Below are 19,037 nucleotides of genomic sequence, written 5' to 3'. Positions count from 1 at the left end.
CTTTTTAAAGACACTATCAATTTGAAGTGACCAGTATATGTTACACGTACATTTGTCCCACAGGCACAACCGCTAGGAGAGGTTAATGTGGACATTTCCCCTAGAAGTTTCAGGTACAGGTGGGGGAGCTGCGATGTCTTTTCCCCCCTGTAAATTTGTATCGGTGATAGCAGGGATGCAAGAAAGGGAAAGGGAGACCATTTCTAATTTCCCAAATGCCGCTCTGTGCGGCAGCAGCTATCTCAGCACTACCTGACAGCTGAGGAGTAGAAATGAAAAGCTCAGTTCCCTAGCATATAGACAATATCACTTCAGACTGCAGGAGGAGCCAGAGAGAAGAGACCTGCTTTACTCCTCCAACCCTCTCCCCAGATCTCTGCAGCACATAGCATGGGACAGGGACAAACAGCCCCTTCCCTGTTAAGGAAGAAAGGTATGGCTGGGAGGGAGACAGATATGGCCTGCTGGGGAGATTGAACAGAGACCAAAGGTGAATACAGAGTGCTGGGGGTGATGTGACACAGGACACAACCTTGTACGGAGGACACTGCGGGGACATGCTTTACACAGACACACACATGGACAGACAACCATACACACAAAATTGCACACACAGACTTTCAGATATACATGGGACATGGTGCTGCTGGGGGACTTTTGGGAGGATGGGAACTGAGCTCAACTGTGGAGTCAGATCCTCGTCCCGCCCAGCTTTGGGGTGGAAAAAATGACTCAACCTGGTCTTCCCCCCAGAATTTATTTTTTTTTTTGTTTGCATGGTTCCCTTAAAAAAAACCAAAAACAACAACAACAACAACAACAACAAAACAGTTTTTTTAAGGTGGAAAGGGTGCAAAAGGGTGTTAATCCAGACTACAACCAACACCCAACCACATATACTTACATCTCTGTCACACACTCTGCTTGGAAGGCAACTCCTCATATAATTCCTCCCCCCATCAGGTCTAATGCCTTCAACCACTGCTCTGTGCACACTGCCTTCCAGCTCCAGTTGCCCACAACAGCACAGTCCCTCATGCAAAACAGAAGCTCAGATGGTGCATCCTGGGAGATTAAACTTTAAACTAGGGCTGCCAAATGATTAAAAAAATAATCATAATTAATCGTGAGATTAAAAATAAATAGTTGCGATTAATCACAGTTTTAATTGCACTGTTAAACAATAATAGAATACCAATTTAAATTCAGCATGGAAGCATGTCCTCTGGAATGGTGGTCAAAGGATGAAGGGACATACGAATGTTTAGCATATCTGGCATATAAATACCTTGCAATGCCAGCTAAAACAGTGCCACGCAAACGCGTCTTCTCACTTTCTGGTGACATTGTAATTAAGGGGCGGACAGCATTATCTCCTGTAAATGTAAACAGACTTGTTTGTCTTAGCGATTGGCTGAACGAGAAGTAGGACTGAATGGACTTGTAGGCTCTAAAGTTTTACATTGTTTTGGTTTTGAGTGTAGTTATGTAAAAAAATATTATAATTCTACATTTGTAAGTTGCACTTTTACAAGAAAGAGATTGCACTTCAGTACTTGTATGAGGTGAGTTGAAAAAATACTATTTCCTTTTTTTTTTTTTTTTTTTTTTAACAGGGCAAATATTTGTAATCAAAATAATAATAAAAATACGTTGTATTCTGTATTGTAATTGAAATCACTACATTTGAAAATTTAGAAAAACATCCAAAAACATCCAAACATATTTATAATAAAATACCAATTTAAATGTAACAGTATTATTAAAACTGCAATTAATTGCAATTTTTAAAAAATCTAGTTAACTTGTTTTGTGTTAATCGTTTGAGTTAACTGCAAATAATTGACAGTCCTACTTTAAACACTTAAATTTGCCTGTGAATTTTGCACTAATGGGGAGAGCCAGAGGCTAAGGGGATTGGATTTAGAATAGTCTCCTCTCCCCATGTGGTGCACTTGAGTTCAGATCAGAGATGCTCTCTCCTCCCATATTCTCTTCTTCTTCTTCCCCAGTGGAGTCCCTGAGCTCTGGCTCTCTCCTCCATGCCTCTGCTCATGTCACCCAGACCACGTATAGCATATTTATAATGTATACATTTTTACTGCAAACATATATTAACAGGTATAATTGCACCACAGCAATAGTTATTTGTATCAGCTCTATATCTTTGTATCAGAGGGGTAGCTGTGTTAGTCTGGATCTGTAAAAAGCAACAAAGAGTCCTGTGGCACCTTATAGACTAACAGACGTATTGGAACATAAGCTCTCGTGGGTGAATACCCACTTCGTCAGACGCATGCCCATGAAAGCTTATGCTCCAATACGTGTTAGTCTATAAGGTGCCACAGGACTCTTTGTTACTCTATATCTTTATAATTCCCTCACAACTTTCCTAAAACATTAAAAGGCACCAATTTGGAGCAAGGCTACCAAAAATAAATAAATAAATTGTAATTTGCAGGGCAAACCTCTTTCAGAGATGGGGGAGGAGGGACAGAGAAAAAAAAGCATTAGAAAAATATTATCATAATTGAAAGGCTCCTCATATACTGAACCCTCAGATTTCCAGAATGCCTCTACAACAACTTTTGCCCAATTTGAACCAAACTGTCCAAAATAAGGACAGAATTTAGGTAAGATGTGTAATGTACTATATCAGACGGATTTATTTCATTTTGATGAAATTAGATGGGTGCATTACGTTTGGGTTTATAAGAGAAGCTTGCTTCAAGGTTGTAACTCACAGTTACAACCTGTCTTCCAATAAATATACCTGTATATATGTAGACAAATAGAATATATAATTTATTTCATACTATAAGGAGCCACACATTTCCTAAAGTCCTCATCCTGATTTTGCATCAGTAAATCTTACTTGATTCAGCTCAGAATTTTATAGCAGGGTACTGTGTACAGGACTGAGCGATAAGTCAGCAGCAGCAGCTGTCCTCGATGCCTCCTCTCATTACATAGTTCAGGCTGACAGAATGCCAGTGGGTGAATGTTGTGGGAGTAGGGAGCAATTTAGGACAGTTGGCCCACCACTGAAGTCTGAGCTGTGTGCATGAGAGAGATTAGGACCTAGTGCATTACAAGCCTCCCTGCTCAGTGGGGATTGAATCAGTTTGCGAATGGGAACACACACTAACAGAATCTGAATTATGTTTGGATCATTTGGTACCTATGAGGGAGCCTAAGGAGTCCAGGAATGATGGCAATGGATAGTCAGGCTAAGGGCACCAAGTCAGCCCAGTTTCACTTCTAAACTGGAGGGGAGAAGGCAGGGCACAGGTTACTTTAATCTTAGCCTTGTACTCCCTTCAGGTTATACTGGCTCATTGATTTCTATGACAGGATGTGGCAGTTTTCAAAATGCGAACTGAAGCAGCATGGCAGATACTAAGGGCTTAGTCCTCAACTGAGCCAAGCTTACATAGAATGCAGCTGGGAAAAAGTTGTCTCTAAGACACCTTTCTTTCCTCTGATCCTGAGCTGACCACCTCAATCTACTAAATTACATTGGCTGGAGCAATCCCACAGAGATTCCTGGTTTAGCCAAAGATCAGGCGGAGCACCACGTGCCCCACCCACTCCCAGTCCTAAATTTTCCTTGTTACATGCTCAAATAACATAGTGATGAGAGCAATATACAAATCTAGATAGATGCACATCATACTCACTCTTGTCAGTAGGATTCTCATGCTAAGGAATGACTTTAACAGTCCCCACAAGGCATGTATGTAATGTTCTACTTTAGGGTACACACCAAGACAACTGAGCTAATAAAACTGGAAGTCAATCTTTTTTGCAGTAAAGATTTTCTCTACAGGTGGGGCACTGGGCATAGGCACATTCTCTTCATTTATAAACAATTCCAGAGTCACAAAATATAGTAATAATTTCCAACATACATCCTTGCTAGCCTAAGCCATTTTTTTTCAAAAATACTTGTTACAAAAATTTCATTTTAAAAGTAACTTACAAATGAGACTGGGGCCCAGATCCTCAAAAGATATTTAGCTTGTATTGATTTCAACAGGAATCAGGTGCCTAAATACCACTGAGAATCTGGGCCATAGACACTTGAAAGAGCTTATTGGAAAAAAAGTTTCCAACATGGAAAATGAACACAAACTTTTACTATTCAGTGGGGTCTGTCTCATCTAGGTCCTTCCCTTTCTCAGGATGGTTCTTCTGGTCCACTCACTAAAGGGTATGGATACTTCAGCCAATATCAGGGTTTAAGGTTATTTTAAGTAAACTTATTTTTTTCAAGCTCACACATGCTTAAATATGGTGAATAAAAACACTGACCGGACCATGTCCATTTATATTTCAAGACAGTAGCCAATACATGTCCAAAAGGAAGACTCCTTGGCAACTAAGCATTCTCCCAAAACTCTTGTTTCAGTATTCCTGTATGTGTCCTCAGCTAAAGGGGATGATTTTTAAGGACCTCTCTCTCCCTATCCAACTCAGCATCCCAAATGTATGTGTCAAGTATCAGAGGGGTAGCCGTGTTAGTCTGAATCTGTAAAAAGCAACAGAGGGTCCTGTGGCACCTTTAAAGACTAACAGAAGTATTGGGAGCATAAGCTTTCATGGGTAAGAACCTCACTTCTTCAGATGCATCTGCTTTTTACAAATGTATGTGGTATGTCTCACTTTAGAAAACACAGTATAACATTAAGCTTATGCTCCAATACTTTTGTTAGTCTATAAGGTGCCACAGGACTCTGTCGCTTTTTACAGTATAACACTGTTCAATAGGATGGGGGAGGCTGCATACTGTAACTGGAGGTTCTTCAAGATGTATCGTTCCTATTTGGATTCCAAAGGCGGTGTGCATGCATGCCATGCACTGGAACTGTTTGTAGTAATGTCTATTGACCCTCATGTGTGTCGGCCGCGTGGTGAGTTTAAGGCTCTAAGAGGGTATGGAGGGAGGGTATTGGAATCCAAATAGGAACCACACATCTCAAAGAACCTCCAGTTACAGTAAGCAGCCTCCCCTTCTCCTTCAAGTGATGGTCCCTATATGGATTGCAGAGAGTAGACAGCAGTGCTCGGCATGGAAGTGAGTGCAAGGACTCACAAGAAGTCAGTCTGTAGGATGGCATGGCCAACTGCCGCATCCACTGCCACCATTGCTGGGGTGACGGAATCGTGAGCGGAAAAGATGTGGCTAGAGGACTCAGACTTTAGGGTCAGAAGGGACCATTATGATCTTCTAGTCTGACCTACTGCACAATGCAGGCCACAAAATCTCACCCACCCACTCCTGTAACAAACCCCTGACCTATGTCTGAGCTACTGAAGTCCTCAACTTGTGGTTTAAAGACTTCAAGGTGCAGAGAATCCTTTGGCAAGTGATCCATGCCTCACACTGCAGAGGAAGGCGAAAAAACCCAAGGGCCTCTGCCAATCTGCAGACCACGTGGCCACCTTACAAATGTCCTGCCATGATACATCTGCAAGGATGGCATTAAAAAATAGAAACATCTATAGCTCTTAGGGTTTTGTAAAAAGTGCTTATTTACAGTTTGCATTTCAGTCAACTTGAAATAATGAAAATATACTATTCAATTTCACTATCTGTCTCTCATTCATTAGCACAAAGCTGCAAACACTAAAAGGAGATGTTAAATCCCAAGAAAATATTGTCTTTCAAAAACAAGCCACCAAGACCTAAATTATGGATTTAGACGTGTGTGTGTGCGTGCGTGTGTGTGAGAGAGAGAGAGAGAGAGAGAGAGAGATTTTCGTATGAGAAAAAGGTCAACAAGTAACTATATGCATTTTTTGGAGGAAAGATTTCAATATATTTAAATCATGACGGCTGTCGGCTTTGAATGGAAGGATTCAAAAAGCCAAAGCTTTACAACCATTCAGTAAACCATCCATTCTCCCAAACTTCTGAAATTTGATCCCTTCCCCTTTCAAGAAAATGAAGCCTATCACACTCCCCCTACATTAGAAAATTTACATCAGTAAACCCACCTAACTGTTGACCTAGCTACCACCATCTCAGGGAAGTGGCTTACCTATGTAAATGGGAGAACCTCTTCTCTTGGTGTAGATAGCATCTATACTGAAGCACTACAGCAGCACTGCTTCAGCATTTTAAGTGCAGACATTCTCTAAGTTAATAGACCTTTAATTCTTCTCCCCTCCCACTCCTTACCTTGTTGTCCCTCAATCCCCCAGGGAGGCATGCCCCAAATGAGGATGCAGTAAAACAGTAATTCAAGCTTTTGCTATTAGTTTAGTACAATCTCGGTTCCCTTCCAATCCCCTTCACAACTCTCCTCACCATTTTAGGAGCAAATCTACACTCCTACTCTGGACACAGCAGAAAAAGTACAAATTGCACTGGGGAGCCAAGACTCCTGGAGACCATGCAGAAGGGTCTGCATATATAGCACAGTTCAACACAGACTCTGTGTGCATCAGCGTGTGGGGTAGGCATTGGGGAAATCGCCAGTGAGTCTGCAAATACATTCCAAAGTATCTTCTCATTCTTTTATTCTTTCTAATCTTCTCCAGTTGCTGTAGGCATTCAGTCAGGCTCTGTACTCTTATTGCTACTGAGATAGTTAAGGACACCTTAACATTGGTAAGGGGAGGAAATATAAATAAGGAAGAGGGGGAAAACTCCTACTGAACATGCATTAAACATATTATAAAAGCAGCATCCCAGGGCAGTAGTAGAGGGAGATGTAGGCCTTGGGAGGGGCCAGAATGATGACCACTGGTGAAGATGAGGAAGGTGATGATAAAGATGATGGCTAACATTTCAGGTTGTTCTGCAAGGGATGGTGAGAGTATGGATGTTCAGATGCACTTTCTGTATTATCTCTATCTACCTTATTGAGTTAGAGTGTTTGTGACTTTGCTAAATGTATTAATTATTTGTAAATAAAAGCGTTCCTATAGTGTGAATGTTGCACCTGTGCACATCAGGGTTCCCAACTATATAATAATTTTAATAATACTAGGCCTGATCTTGGGACCTGTCAACCCTCAAAGTGATAGCTGCAAATTCTTATTCATAATCTATAGATCAGGCTACAATATTCAACTACCTATTTTAGAAAAAAAAATCAATTTTCCTTCTTTCAGTTGCTTCATTAATTACGTACAAATACCACATGCTCCTGTTCCATTAAAAAAAAAAAACACAAGATAGATGATTGTCAAACACTCAAATATTTATAGAAAATAGGTTGGAAAGCAAAGACGACCCTCAGCTGAGCTGGTCACATGTTGCCCGAAGGCATTGTACTATTCATCCCTGATTAAACATATGCACGTTAGTTTATGAAACTGTATCACCCACATATTTAACTCTGCACCATTCACCCTCCACTAGCAGATAATTTAAAAAAGAACCTGTGCATTTTTTTCCTCTCTGTTAAAAGTGATGGATGGAGACAGACGCACACGCTTCTCAAGTGATTCATTTGCTGGTGTGGCTGAGTTCAGAAAACAAATGTAGCACCTCACAAAAAGGCTGGAGTACCAAAACTAGATATTGTGATGTGCAATAGTGGAGACATGGGAAGGGAGATTGATTTTAATGAAGATGATGGGGATAGGGGTCATCATACATCATGTTGGCAGTGTGTGTGTGGGTGGGGAGGGAGAGGAGGCAAGTTTTGCTTCTAATTGTTTTTCTTTACATTTGAGTCTTATTTTACTATAAAGATATTTAGAAAACTTGAATGTTTTAATTCATTAGTATGAACAATTTTCTTGTCTACATTTTGTTGAGAAAATCCTGCTGGCAATTTCACAACCGAATTCTCTTTCATTTGCCAGCAAAGAATATGAAGGATGGTCCAATGGCTACTGCTTTGTTTGCAAATCTACTGAGAAAGAACTGTGTGTTTAATTGAATCAATTGCCAAGTTGGCAGATGCTGAATCAGTGGAAAACCTTTTACTCCCTACGAGCTTATGAAGGATGTTTGGAAGTTACCCCAGAAAATCCACTCAAGCACTGTCTCACTACGTGTTTGATGTTTTGCAGACCCAGTTCCTGCGTATGTGGAAAACGACCTTCACCTTTATTTGATGTTACTTTATCATGGGCAATTACTGTGTCTCAAAATAAAAATGAAAATTTTTTTTATTGTCTATGCTGACAAACTAAGAACAGCAGCAGAAGGCAGCAATGAAAAGAACACAGCTAGCACATGGTCTTCTGCTGCTCTCAGAGGTCCCTGTTCAGCAAAGCACTTAAGCATGTATTTAACTCCCACTGAAGTCAATGGGACTACTCATGTGTCTAACGTTAGGCACATGCTTAAGTATCCTGCTGAATTAGGGCCCATACCAACACCTCTGCATAGAAGCATAAGCAGTTTGTTTCTGAACCTCTCCACTGTCCACTTTATATATAAGCGTTAGGGAAAGTGAATGTGAAGTGGGCCTGAAGATAAATACTTAAAATCACTAGAAGTTTGATGGTTGAATCAATAAACTTATTAAAAATGTCTATTTTTTCTATCCAAAACATTAACAAGTATAAAAACATTTTTACTAAATGAAAGAAAAGCACTAGCCACTTGACATGAATAACTACGAAGTATTGATACTGATAAGAATTCAGTACTCATTAATATTTACCACTATATACCAATCATTAAATTTGTCCACTGAAATATTCAGTGAAAAATATGCAGAACAGGTCACATTACACAGCCAGCTATTAATAAGGTCCAACTTATTTTGGCTCTATCACCATCTCCAGTCTGTGCCCAAAACATATTGAGGGTAAAGATCACTTTTCAGTCTCAGTCTCAGCTTCACTGTCTTCACTATCACTATCTCTTCCTGGATGCTCTGGCATTTTCCGATGCTCTCCCTCTTCCTTCACCGTCTCTCCCTCTTCCTTCACCGTCGTCTCTTCACTCTCCACTGGTGTGCTGTTGGTTTCAACTTCTGCTTCTGCTTCCTGAGTTTGAACTGTTTCACTTTCTTCAACCAGGGCTGGTGGGGGCAATAAATCCTGATAATATAAGGGAAGATTATTCAATACACAAACATAAACTTCAGGTTTTATGATAAGACTTGTATACCAATTTCCATTTTAGCTTTAATTGCTCACCTTAGATCTAAGACCTAAATATCTTTAATTATTTGTACATAAGACCAGAAACACTAACCACCAAAGTCATAAATGTCTTTCTCCCTTACATTCATAAGTATTTACTGTTTCTGAATGTTAGGAAACAATTAATGCAACTTCAATAGAGGTATGAATGAAAATTAATTTAGAATATACTCATGTCTTACCAGTTCATGCTTTCCAGATTAACTAAATCCTATAAAAGAAGAGGGGAAATTCACCCCTAGTAAATTGGGAGTAGTGGAATTCACTCAAACACCCAGGTAAGGATAAAAGAAGTAAAAAAAAAAAAAAACCAAGGATGATGTCATGGAGGGGTCTACTTAGACCACCTAAGTAGGAAGAAGAGGTGGATTACACATTTTTTAAACAACAAAATCATCCAAAACACAGGACTTGGTGGTGGGTGATGGGGGGGGGACTGGAAAAGGGCCAATATAGTACCTATCTATAAACAGGAGACTAAGTACTCCTGAAGGAATTGTGCACCAAAAACAAACATTCTGTGCACAATATTTTAAAAATTCTGCATATTTTATTTGTCAATAAATAAATGTGGAGGCTCCAGCATGGCAGTGGGGAAGAGAGGCCACTGGTGCACGGAGGTGGAAGATCACCCTGCAGCCTCCCCCAACTCCTCCCCTACCCTCAGGACACGGACTAGGCGGTGAGACTGCACCCAACCTCTGACACAGCGCAAGGGCCCAGCCTGCCCCAGAAATACCCCAGGGCCCTGCGCTTCTGTGCCAGAAGCACCAAGATAGCGAGTGAGAGGGACAGAGTCCTGCATGCATGCCCAGCCCTAGCCCCCGATCCAGGTGTGGAGTGGCTAAGTGGGGATCCAGGTGTGGGGTTAGAGGGTTCTGTGTGGGGCAATTTGGGTGTGGGCGGCTTGGTGGGGTGAGGGAATCTGGATGCACAGGGGCTCACTGGGGGTTTCTGGGAGCAGGATGATTGGGACTCTGCAGGGGGGGTCCAAGTGAAGTAGTTGGGACTCAGCGGGGGCATGTGGATGTGGGGGGGATGGGGCTCGGCAGGAGGGTCTGGGTGCAGGGGGTTTGGGCTCCTTGGGATGGGGGTTTGAGTGGGGCGGCTCAGCAGGGGGTGGTCTGGATGCAGGGGAAAGGGGCTCAGTGCGAGTCTCGATGCGGGGGGTGGGGTGGACCTTGGCAGGGGGCCTGGGTTCAAGGGAGGATGAGGCTTGGCAGGGTGGGGTTTGGGTGCGGGGGTTCTGGGTGTGGGGCAGTGAGGCTCATCGGGGGGGTCTGGGTATGGGGGAGTCTGAATGCAGGGAGGTTGGGTGGACAGGGGAGCAGCTTCACCTTCCCCATTGCTCCTCAGCCACAGGAAACAGAAAATAGGGGGAGGAGAGGTGTGCAGAGCTTCTTGCAGCTGGAGGAGGTTTCTGGGAGTGGGTCTGCCTTGGTCCTGGCCACTCCTTACAGGGGAAGAAGAAATTCCATTCCCCCACCCCACCCCCCCAGCATATCTGGCACTAGCTGTGAAACTAGCTGGGAAACCCAGGGAATTATAGACCAGTCATCTTAACTTTGGCACCCAGAAAGATAATGCAACAAACAATCAAATTATCAATTTGTAAGCACCTAGAAGAAAATAAGGTGATCGGTAACAGTCAACATGGATTTGTCAAGAACAAATCATATCGAGCCAACCTAATATCTTTCTTTTACAGGGCAACATGCCTAGTGTATAGAGGGAAATCAGTAGATGTCATATTTCTCAACTTTAGTAAGGCTTTTGATAACGTCTCACATGACTTTCTCACAAACAAACTAGAGAAATATAGCCTAGAAGAACCTATAAGACGGGTGCACTATGGGTTGGAAAACTGTACTCAGAGAGTAGTTATCAATGGTTCATAAATGAGTTGCAAGGGCATATCAGGTGGCTCCCACAGAGACCTGTCCTGGGTCCAGTTCTATTCAGTATCTTCATAAATGACTTGGATATAGTACACTTATAAAGTTTGCTGAGGATACCAAGGTAGGAGGGGTTGCAAGCACTCTGGAGGACAAGATTAAAATTCAAAATGATCTTGACAAACTGGAGATATGGTCTGAAATAAATGAATGAAATTCAACAATGACAAATGCAAAGTACCCCACTTAAGGAATAAAGAACTACACAAACACAAAATGGGAAATGACTGCCTAAGAAGGAATACTGCAGAAAAGGATCTGAGAGTTATAGTGGATCATAACCTAAATATGAGCCAACAATGTAATATTGTCACAAAAAAAGAAAACACCATTCTGGGATGTATTAGCAGGAGTGTTTAAGCAAGATACACTTCCACTTTACTCAGCACTGAGAAGGCCTCAACTGGATTACTGCATCCAGTTCTGGGCACCACACTTCAGGAAAGATGTGGACAAACTCGGGGGAGGGATAGCTCAGTGGTTTGAGCATTGGCCTGCTAAACCCAGGGTTGTGAGTTCAATCCTTGAGGGGGCCACTTGGGGATCTGGGGCAAAAATCAGTACTTGGTCCTGCTAGTGAAGGCAGGGGGCTGGACTCGATGACCTTTCAAGGTCCCTTCCAGTTCTAGGAGATGGGATATCTCCATTCCTAAAAAAACTGGAGAAAGTCTAGAGAAGAGCAACTAAAATGATTCAAGGCCTAGAAAACTTGACCTACGAGGAAAGATTGAAAAAAATGGGTTTGTTTAGTCTACAGAAGAGAAAGCTGAGGGGGGAAGACATAATAAGTCTTCAAATACGTAAAAGGTTGTTAAAAAGGGGAGGGTGATAAATTGTTCCTCATAAACACTGAGGACAGGACAAGAAGTTAGATTTAGGTTAGACATTAGGAAAAAACTTGTTAACGGTCAGGGTAATTAAGCATTGGAACAAATTACCTAGGGAATTTTATCCAAATTACCTGTGAAATCTCCATCATCGGAGGTTTTTAAGAGCAAGTCAGACAAACACCTGTCAGAGATGGTCTAGATAATACTTAGTCCCGCCTCAGTGTAGGGCACTGGACTAGATGACATATTGAGGTCCCTTTCAGTCCTACATTTCTATGATTCTACGGAAGATCACTGGGCTGCACTATACCTTCTTCCTACTCCATCTATGGCTTGAAACAGGAAGCACAGCCCCTTCACAAACCTTGGTGCAGACATTTACAACCACTAGGTATTCTTGAGATCTGATCCAGCAGTCCTTTTCCAGGTCTGTCTTCAACAACTCTCTGTACTAGCCTATTTGTAGCTAGCACGATGCCTCTTCCAGGGAAACACTATCACATAGATTAAAAGGTGTGGAACGTGTTGTACAGGCTCTCTACACTTGTGTGAATTTTATCCAAAACAAATAACTTAGAACAGTAAGTCTGAGTAGTTGATAAAGCAATCCTTAGATAGCCCATAGTGCATCACAGCAATATTGTGAAGATTAATTATTTAATATATGCAAAGTGTTTTTGTCCTCCGGTTGGAAGGCACTATGTAAGTATAAAGCATTAAGAGCAGTAGTATTAACAGTATTATGGATACCTGGCAGAGAAGACTGAAGATACAATCAGCTGAAAAAGATTGCTAGTGCTGGGCACAACTCCCAGTTGAGGAGAGATGTGAATGTATGATTCAGCTACATGATGGATACTTTTTGGTAATACTGAGAATGGTTTTAATGAACCCAAAGTTCAGACAAAGGGAGTTTTAATTCACACTATAAATTATGTATTTAATTACAGTGAAATCTTATCTACAATTAGCTGACATTGTTATTACGTGTTTATGACAACTCTGGAGACATCTATATAGCTGTTATTATGGCTAATTATGGAGGTCGAGAAATAATCTTATGAACTTTGAAGTTACCATTTGGGTCTTTATAATGTATGGTGAATACCAATTAAGGACATGTGAAAAAGATGAATTTCTCAAACTGAGATTCTTTTATCCTTACTAAAGATATGCTTCCTGATGGCAGATGTAAACTGGGACTTCTATGATGCAGCTGGTTTCATTTTGCCTCCCGTGTGATTACTGCCTCATTTCTTTTTTGTAAGAATGGATTAATATAAATCAAAAATAACTTCTTGTACTAAAATGGATTATGGAACACACATTACAATGCTTTCTAATATCTGCATATTTGTTTTTTTTTCAATTTTTGGCTCCATTTTTTCCTGCAGGGAGAGCATGACTCACTGTCACAGTAGGGAACAAGTAGCTGCACTGCTAGTGTTAGCTATTAATGCGTTAGTTTTAGATGCTAGCAATGGTACAGTAACTCCTCACTTAATGTCCTAGTTATGTTCTTGAAAAATGCAACTTTAAGCGAAATGATGTTAAGCGAATCCAATTTCCCCATAAGAATTAATGTAAACGGGGGGATTAGGTTCCAGGAAAAAAAATTTCCACCAGACAAAAGGCATTATATACATATATAGTGTAAGTTTTAAATAATTTTAAACAATTTAATACTGTACTCACCAGTACAGTAGAAGTAGTATTCCAACAAGGTCAGGGGTTGGCTCACTCTCTGGCAGGAGTGCCGGGCGGGTGGAGCGAGGCAAGTCCCCGCACCCCGACTCTGCTCCCCAGCAGGAGCGCTGGGCGGGCAGAGCAGTGGCAGCCAAACAATATTATAAGGGAACATTGCAGGACTTTAAAGGAGTATGTTCCCTAATAGATCAGCAACCTAATAGTGAAACAACGTTAACCAGGAGGACGTTAAGTGAGGAGTTACTGTAGTTAGATGCTAGCAAAATTATGAATGTATCTGTAAGTTCTTTTACATTCTTAGGTGCAAAGAGCTATGCAAGTGCAAAATATCATCATTAGTGCCTGATGCCACACACAACTGTTTCTAGCATGTAGCACTACTTAATGATTATTTTTATTATTTCAACTGCTGTAGCAGCTAAGGATCCTAATCAACGATAAAGGCCCCACTATACAAATCACCACAAAGACAGTTCCCACCCCAGAGAGCTCACAGACTACAATTTAGACAATAAGAAGCAGATGAATAAACTGACAAATGAGGAGGGAAGGGATAAGAAGGGGGAACGAGGCAGAGACATGTGTTTGCATAAATTAGTGCCCACTGATGATTGCTTGTTGGCTGCTAATCAATACTTGGACCCTTCTGCCTAAATAACTGCAAACCGTATCCCTGACTCTTTGCATAAATGCTGAACCATCTCTCTATCTGCCATATGGAACTCCAGAACCACATCATCATCATCACCACATAGCAAGAGAAAGAAAGACACACTTACATAGGTTTTGGGTAGTTGTGGAGATAGCCAGACAACTGGCTGTGGAGGGAAGGAGAGGAGTGGGCTGGTCTGCCTCAGGTGAGAGTTGTGGTATTGGAAGAGAAGAAATAACTAGGGGACAAACGCCATACCACATGATGTGTATATTCTATTTTCCTTTAAAAATGAAGATTTTTATTATTTCAACTATTTCTTTTTAAAAATAGTGGTCACATATGAGTGAGTCTTCAACTGAGTTCGATGGATGAGCTAGTCACTTATTGTGGATCCTGGGATGAGACCAAGATCCAATTTCAGACTTGTAGCCCCATCTGCAAGTGCCACAGGTGAAGACAATTGTAGATGAATCTGCTTTTAACTTTACAGATTTCATTTCTCTCTTTGATTGCAGCAATCAGCAAGCTCTTAACATTTTTCAGTCTGAGGTGGCGGAGCGAACGCTATTGGACCTTGTCATGACCTAAGGGTTCCCCGGTCAACATTGATAGACAGGCCTTGAGAAAGTCTTTGTAACGTTTTCTTGGTCTGCCCCTAAAATGAGTTCCAGTCTGCCATTCTTTGTAAAAGATCATCTTCAGTATTCTACTTTCAGCTATATGGACCACGTGACTGCACCACCGTAGCTGCGCTCTCATTATAAAAACTTCAATGCCTGTGATGTTGTGGCACTGAAGGACTTTGGTGTTGTGAACCAAATCTTGCCATTTAATTCCCAATATCCATTGTAGACTTCATAGGTGGGATTGATCCAAGTGTTTTATGTGGTGTTGATAGTCCGCATATCACAGCCATAGAGGAATCTGGTGATGATGATGGCACAGCAAACATCAATTTTTGTTTGCAGTCTGGCACCGTGTTCATTCCAAAGATGACACTAAAGTTTTCCAAAGGCATTGCTGGCTGCCCCAATGTACTTCCTAATGTTGTTGTCAAATCATTCTATTTGGTGAAGCTACACTGCCTAGGTAGCAAAATTTGTCAATGACCTTGAATGATACATCATCGATAGACACATCTGTCTTTCCTTTTGTAAAGGTGAATAATGTTGGAATCTGTAAGTTTCTGTGGCACAGTCTCCCATTCCTAAAACCTTAAGTAGAGGCCAGTGATGTTCCTGATCAGCTCATGGTCTCCATATTTGAAGATCTCCACAGGAATACCAGCTGGATTCACTGCTTCACCATTTACCACTTGCTTGACAACTTTCCATATTTCACATATGTTCAGTGAAACTGAGAGTTGGTCTTGAACTGAAAGTTCTTCAAGATCATCAAGTGCTGATGCTGATTGTTATGTATGGGCAGTTCAGAACCTTATTGAAGTGTTCAGCCATCTTTTCAGAATTTGACCACACTCCTTTTGCAGCAGAGACTCATCTGCATTTCATACAGGGGCGATCCCATTACACTGCAGGCCATACGCAATCTTCAGCTCATAAGAAAACAACAACATTTGGAGTCTTTTTAGTCTGCGGCTGATTGAAGCGGTTCGGCTTTCATTTTCCACCAGCTGTTCTTCATATGGGGAAGCTTAGCTTGCATGTTATACTTTAAGTAGCTCATTAACTATACAATACATTGTCGTACACTTTCTCCCACATACATAGCGCAAAATTTTTTTTTAAATAATAACACTTGTATGAAGAGAGGCCACTGCTCAGAAATGTTAAACTTCTTTAGTCCATCGATGGTAACTAACTTCCAGCTGTTACACCCCAGTGACCGCTGCATTGATACTCTTGTACTTGAAGACACCCGAAAAATATATCAGTGTTGGTTTTGTGTGTGCATTTAAAAAAAACAAAAAACAAAACAGTTCTTGTTCCTTCCTCCAAATAACTCTTGCCAGCAACAAAATTTGATTCCTTACCACCATTTTGTTTCTATCCATCGCATTCATATATTTGTTAATACAAAGGGAGTTTTGAGTGCTTGTGTAGCAGGAAGCATTTTTAAATTAAAAAAAAAAAAAAAAAAAAAAGGAATCCCTTTCTCCCTGCCTCACTGATCTAAAAAGCTACAGGGACTATGGAAACCAATGTAAGGTAAGAGTTGGTACATCAAATTTTAGCCTACCCATCTCAAAAGCATCCCCTGAGTAAGTTATTTTCTGCAGTGAATTACATTTTAGATGCATGCTTTCCAAAATGTATAAGCATGCTTACCTGTCTGTAGTGGCGTGTACTCTGTATCACGTGCATATACATGTTGTACACGAAGTTAGCCATCTGAGGCATGTTCTTTATAACATGTACTTGGTGAGAAGATCTTTCTCCATTCTAGGGGAAAAATAAGAACAGTTAATATTCAGTAATACAGAAACACCACAATGGATCTTCAGAAAGGTGCTTTTCCCATGTTAGGGAATAAATGCAAAAGCACAAAAGTGAAATTAAATGTATTTTAAACAAGACTGTGTGGCGGGAAGGGGACTAGGTTCTTGTCTAGATATGCAGCTCCTATAAATGTAATTGAGGGTTATCTGTCTATACATGGAGAGAAAGAGACATCATTTGGAAAATTTGCAAAGGCATAGGAAAAAAATTACTAATAGTCTCCTTAGAAACACCTCTCTTTTTTTTACATGTGCATATTGCTGTGGGGGCTGAAAGTCCCATCGCTATGCAGCATCAACTGTTTCATTTAATTTACGGTAGCAACATTAACCTAAGGGTTTGGAATATTAACCTCTTGCTTCCAAGATACCAAAGTGGTCACTTGCAAAAGGAGGAACAAATACCATTATAATCTAGAAGCACAGACTAAAATTCCACTGTTATATTTGTAACTTCTATCCTATCATTCCAGGAAAACACATCTATTAGATTCTAGATATCTCAATTCAATATATGTGACACAATCACACAAAGAATTCAAGGTAAAAAAAGACAGTGATGATTAATAGATTAAACAATACTTCTCAATATGTTGTGTCAAATATTAATTTATATTTCTCTTATTAAGAAGCCATGTGTTTTATTTCAGATAATTTACATGACTCCAAGTAGTGGTTTAATAAGGAACAAAATATCCAACATACTGTACTCATTGTACTTCAGTGTTTAACGTAAAATAACATACTGTTGATTCAGTGTTGCACAAGCAAAGCTTAATAAGAAAACACACATAACTGAACTAAATTATATATGTATAACTAAAATACAAACAATTCAATTAATGACAGCTGGTGCAACATGGCAAATTCCTGGGCCATAAGTATCCAAATAACATTTGTCTGTAATGAGGAAGCTTTGCAATCCTATCTCTTTTACTATGCACCCAGTGAAGAAAGTGGACTGCTACCACACTATTCTATGTAGTACAATTTAGAACAGATGTGCTTACCTGTCTGATTGTTGGAAAATACTCTGAGGGAATTATATGCAGTTGAAGGGGTCGAGCTGTAAGTTGGCTGAAAGCTGGAGTTAGCTCAAAGCAATTCTGGAACAGGGATACTCTTGCAAAAATATACAGCCCAAGCCGGGCTCTTGACATAGCAACCACTAGACGTCTGACATCCCTTCAGGAAACAAAACATCAAACAGATCAAGGTCTTTTTACTACCTCTAGTGCTTTGATTGCCACTGAAACGTCTTCATAGAACATTAATCTCACAGACACGTATAATTAAAGGGCATATAGAACATTAGGAAATCTGTAGATATAAGGGAATATCTTTCTCAGTTTTTTCAATATTTTATTCTAGTATTTACAGTAAAGATTTACATTCAAGCTCATGTACAGCAACAAGATGTTTTTACAAAATTGTGTCCATCTTTTTCCTCCAAAGGCTCTTTTTTCCTCCATAGCTGAAGTGCAGACATTCTCAAATGTGCACATCAATAGGGAACTACACAAAAGCCAAACACCTCAGATACACAAATCAAGCTCAGACAGACTATTTTCTCAAGATTATTTCAAGCCTTTACTTGAACTAGCATTGCATTCTCTACTATTTTAATAAGGTAATATTAAATTCACTGTACCTGCAATAATATGCACAAATTACAGTAGTTAGATAAGACCCAATAGTGAAGGGCAAAGTGGCTGTGAAGTGGGTACCAGACGGCTATATATGGAATTGGTTTTGAGCTTCTTTCAGTATGTCACACTAATTTTGTTACTACAATTTAGTACATGTAATACGGACACTCATTACCAGAAATTCTGCTCTGGTAAAATTAGGTGAAGTGAATTACACATTTTAAGGCATTTGTGAAGATATTTTCTTACATACCTAAGATGACCAACAGCTTTGGTTCGCACTAATGAAAGGATAATATAATCATTTTGTTGACCTTGAAATCTGTCTACAGTTGTCACCTAAAAGAAAGATAAATTAAGATTAACTCATCTACTGTATCTTCCAAAAAATATTTGCATTTCCAAAGGTATTAAGAACAATTTGGAATTTAGTAGAAGCAAACTGGCCTCCTGCAGCGAAAAGTATCATGCTAAATTGATGCTGAAGGTTGACATGACTTGGAGAGAGGGGAAGAGCATGTCTTAGCACTCTCTGTTATGTGAGAGTTCATTTCGAGCCACTACCAGAAAAACATCAACCTTGATGGCCTAGAACTATGGCAAACACAAACTCTTTTTTACTAGAGAGATTGTAGTGGCTTGAAGACTATGAAAGTATTCAAAACA

At 40.4% G+C, this 19,037-nt stretch overlaps 1 protein-coding gene across 1 annotated transcript in view; it reads right to left on the bottom strand.

Moving 5' to 3' along the window:
- Window positions 1-8,112: 8,112 nt before the first annotated feature.
- Window positions 8,113-19,037, bottom strand: part of AQR (aquarius intron-binding spliceosomal factor) — a 107,835-nt gene continuing 96,910 nt past the window's right edge. Inside the window, exons 32-35 of the mRNA XM_054026561.1 lie at window positions 18,625-18,710; window positions 17,733-17,907; window positions 16,553-16,666; window positions 8,113-9,012 (exon numbers count right to left, since the gene is read on the bottom strand). Of these exons, the coding sequence (XP_053882536.1) occupies window positions 8,785-9,012; window positions 16,553-16,666; window positions 17,733-17,907; window positions 18,625-18,710 (603 nt within the window). The 3' untranslated portion in view covers window positions 8,113-8,784. The remainder of the gene's footprint in view (window positions 9,013-16,552; window positions 16,667-17,732; window positions 17,908-18,624; window positions 18,711-19,037) is intronic.

This window comes from Malaclemys terrapin, chromosome 4 (genome assembly GCF_027887155.1).
Source record: "Malaclemys terrapin pileata isolate rMalTer1 chromosome 4, rMalTer1.hap1, whole genome shotgun sequence".
Taxonomy (NCBI): Eukaryota; Metazoa; Chordata; order Testudines; family Emydidae; genus Malaclemys; species Malaclemys terrapin.
This window is presented reverse-complemented; position numbering and strand designations above follow the sequence as displayed.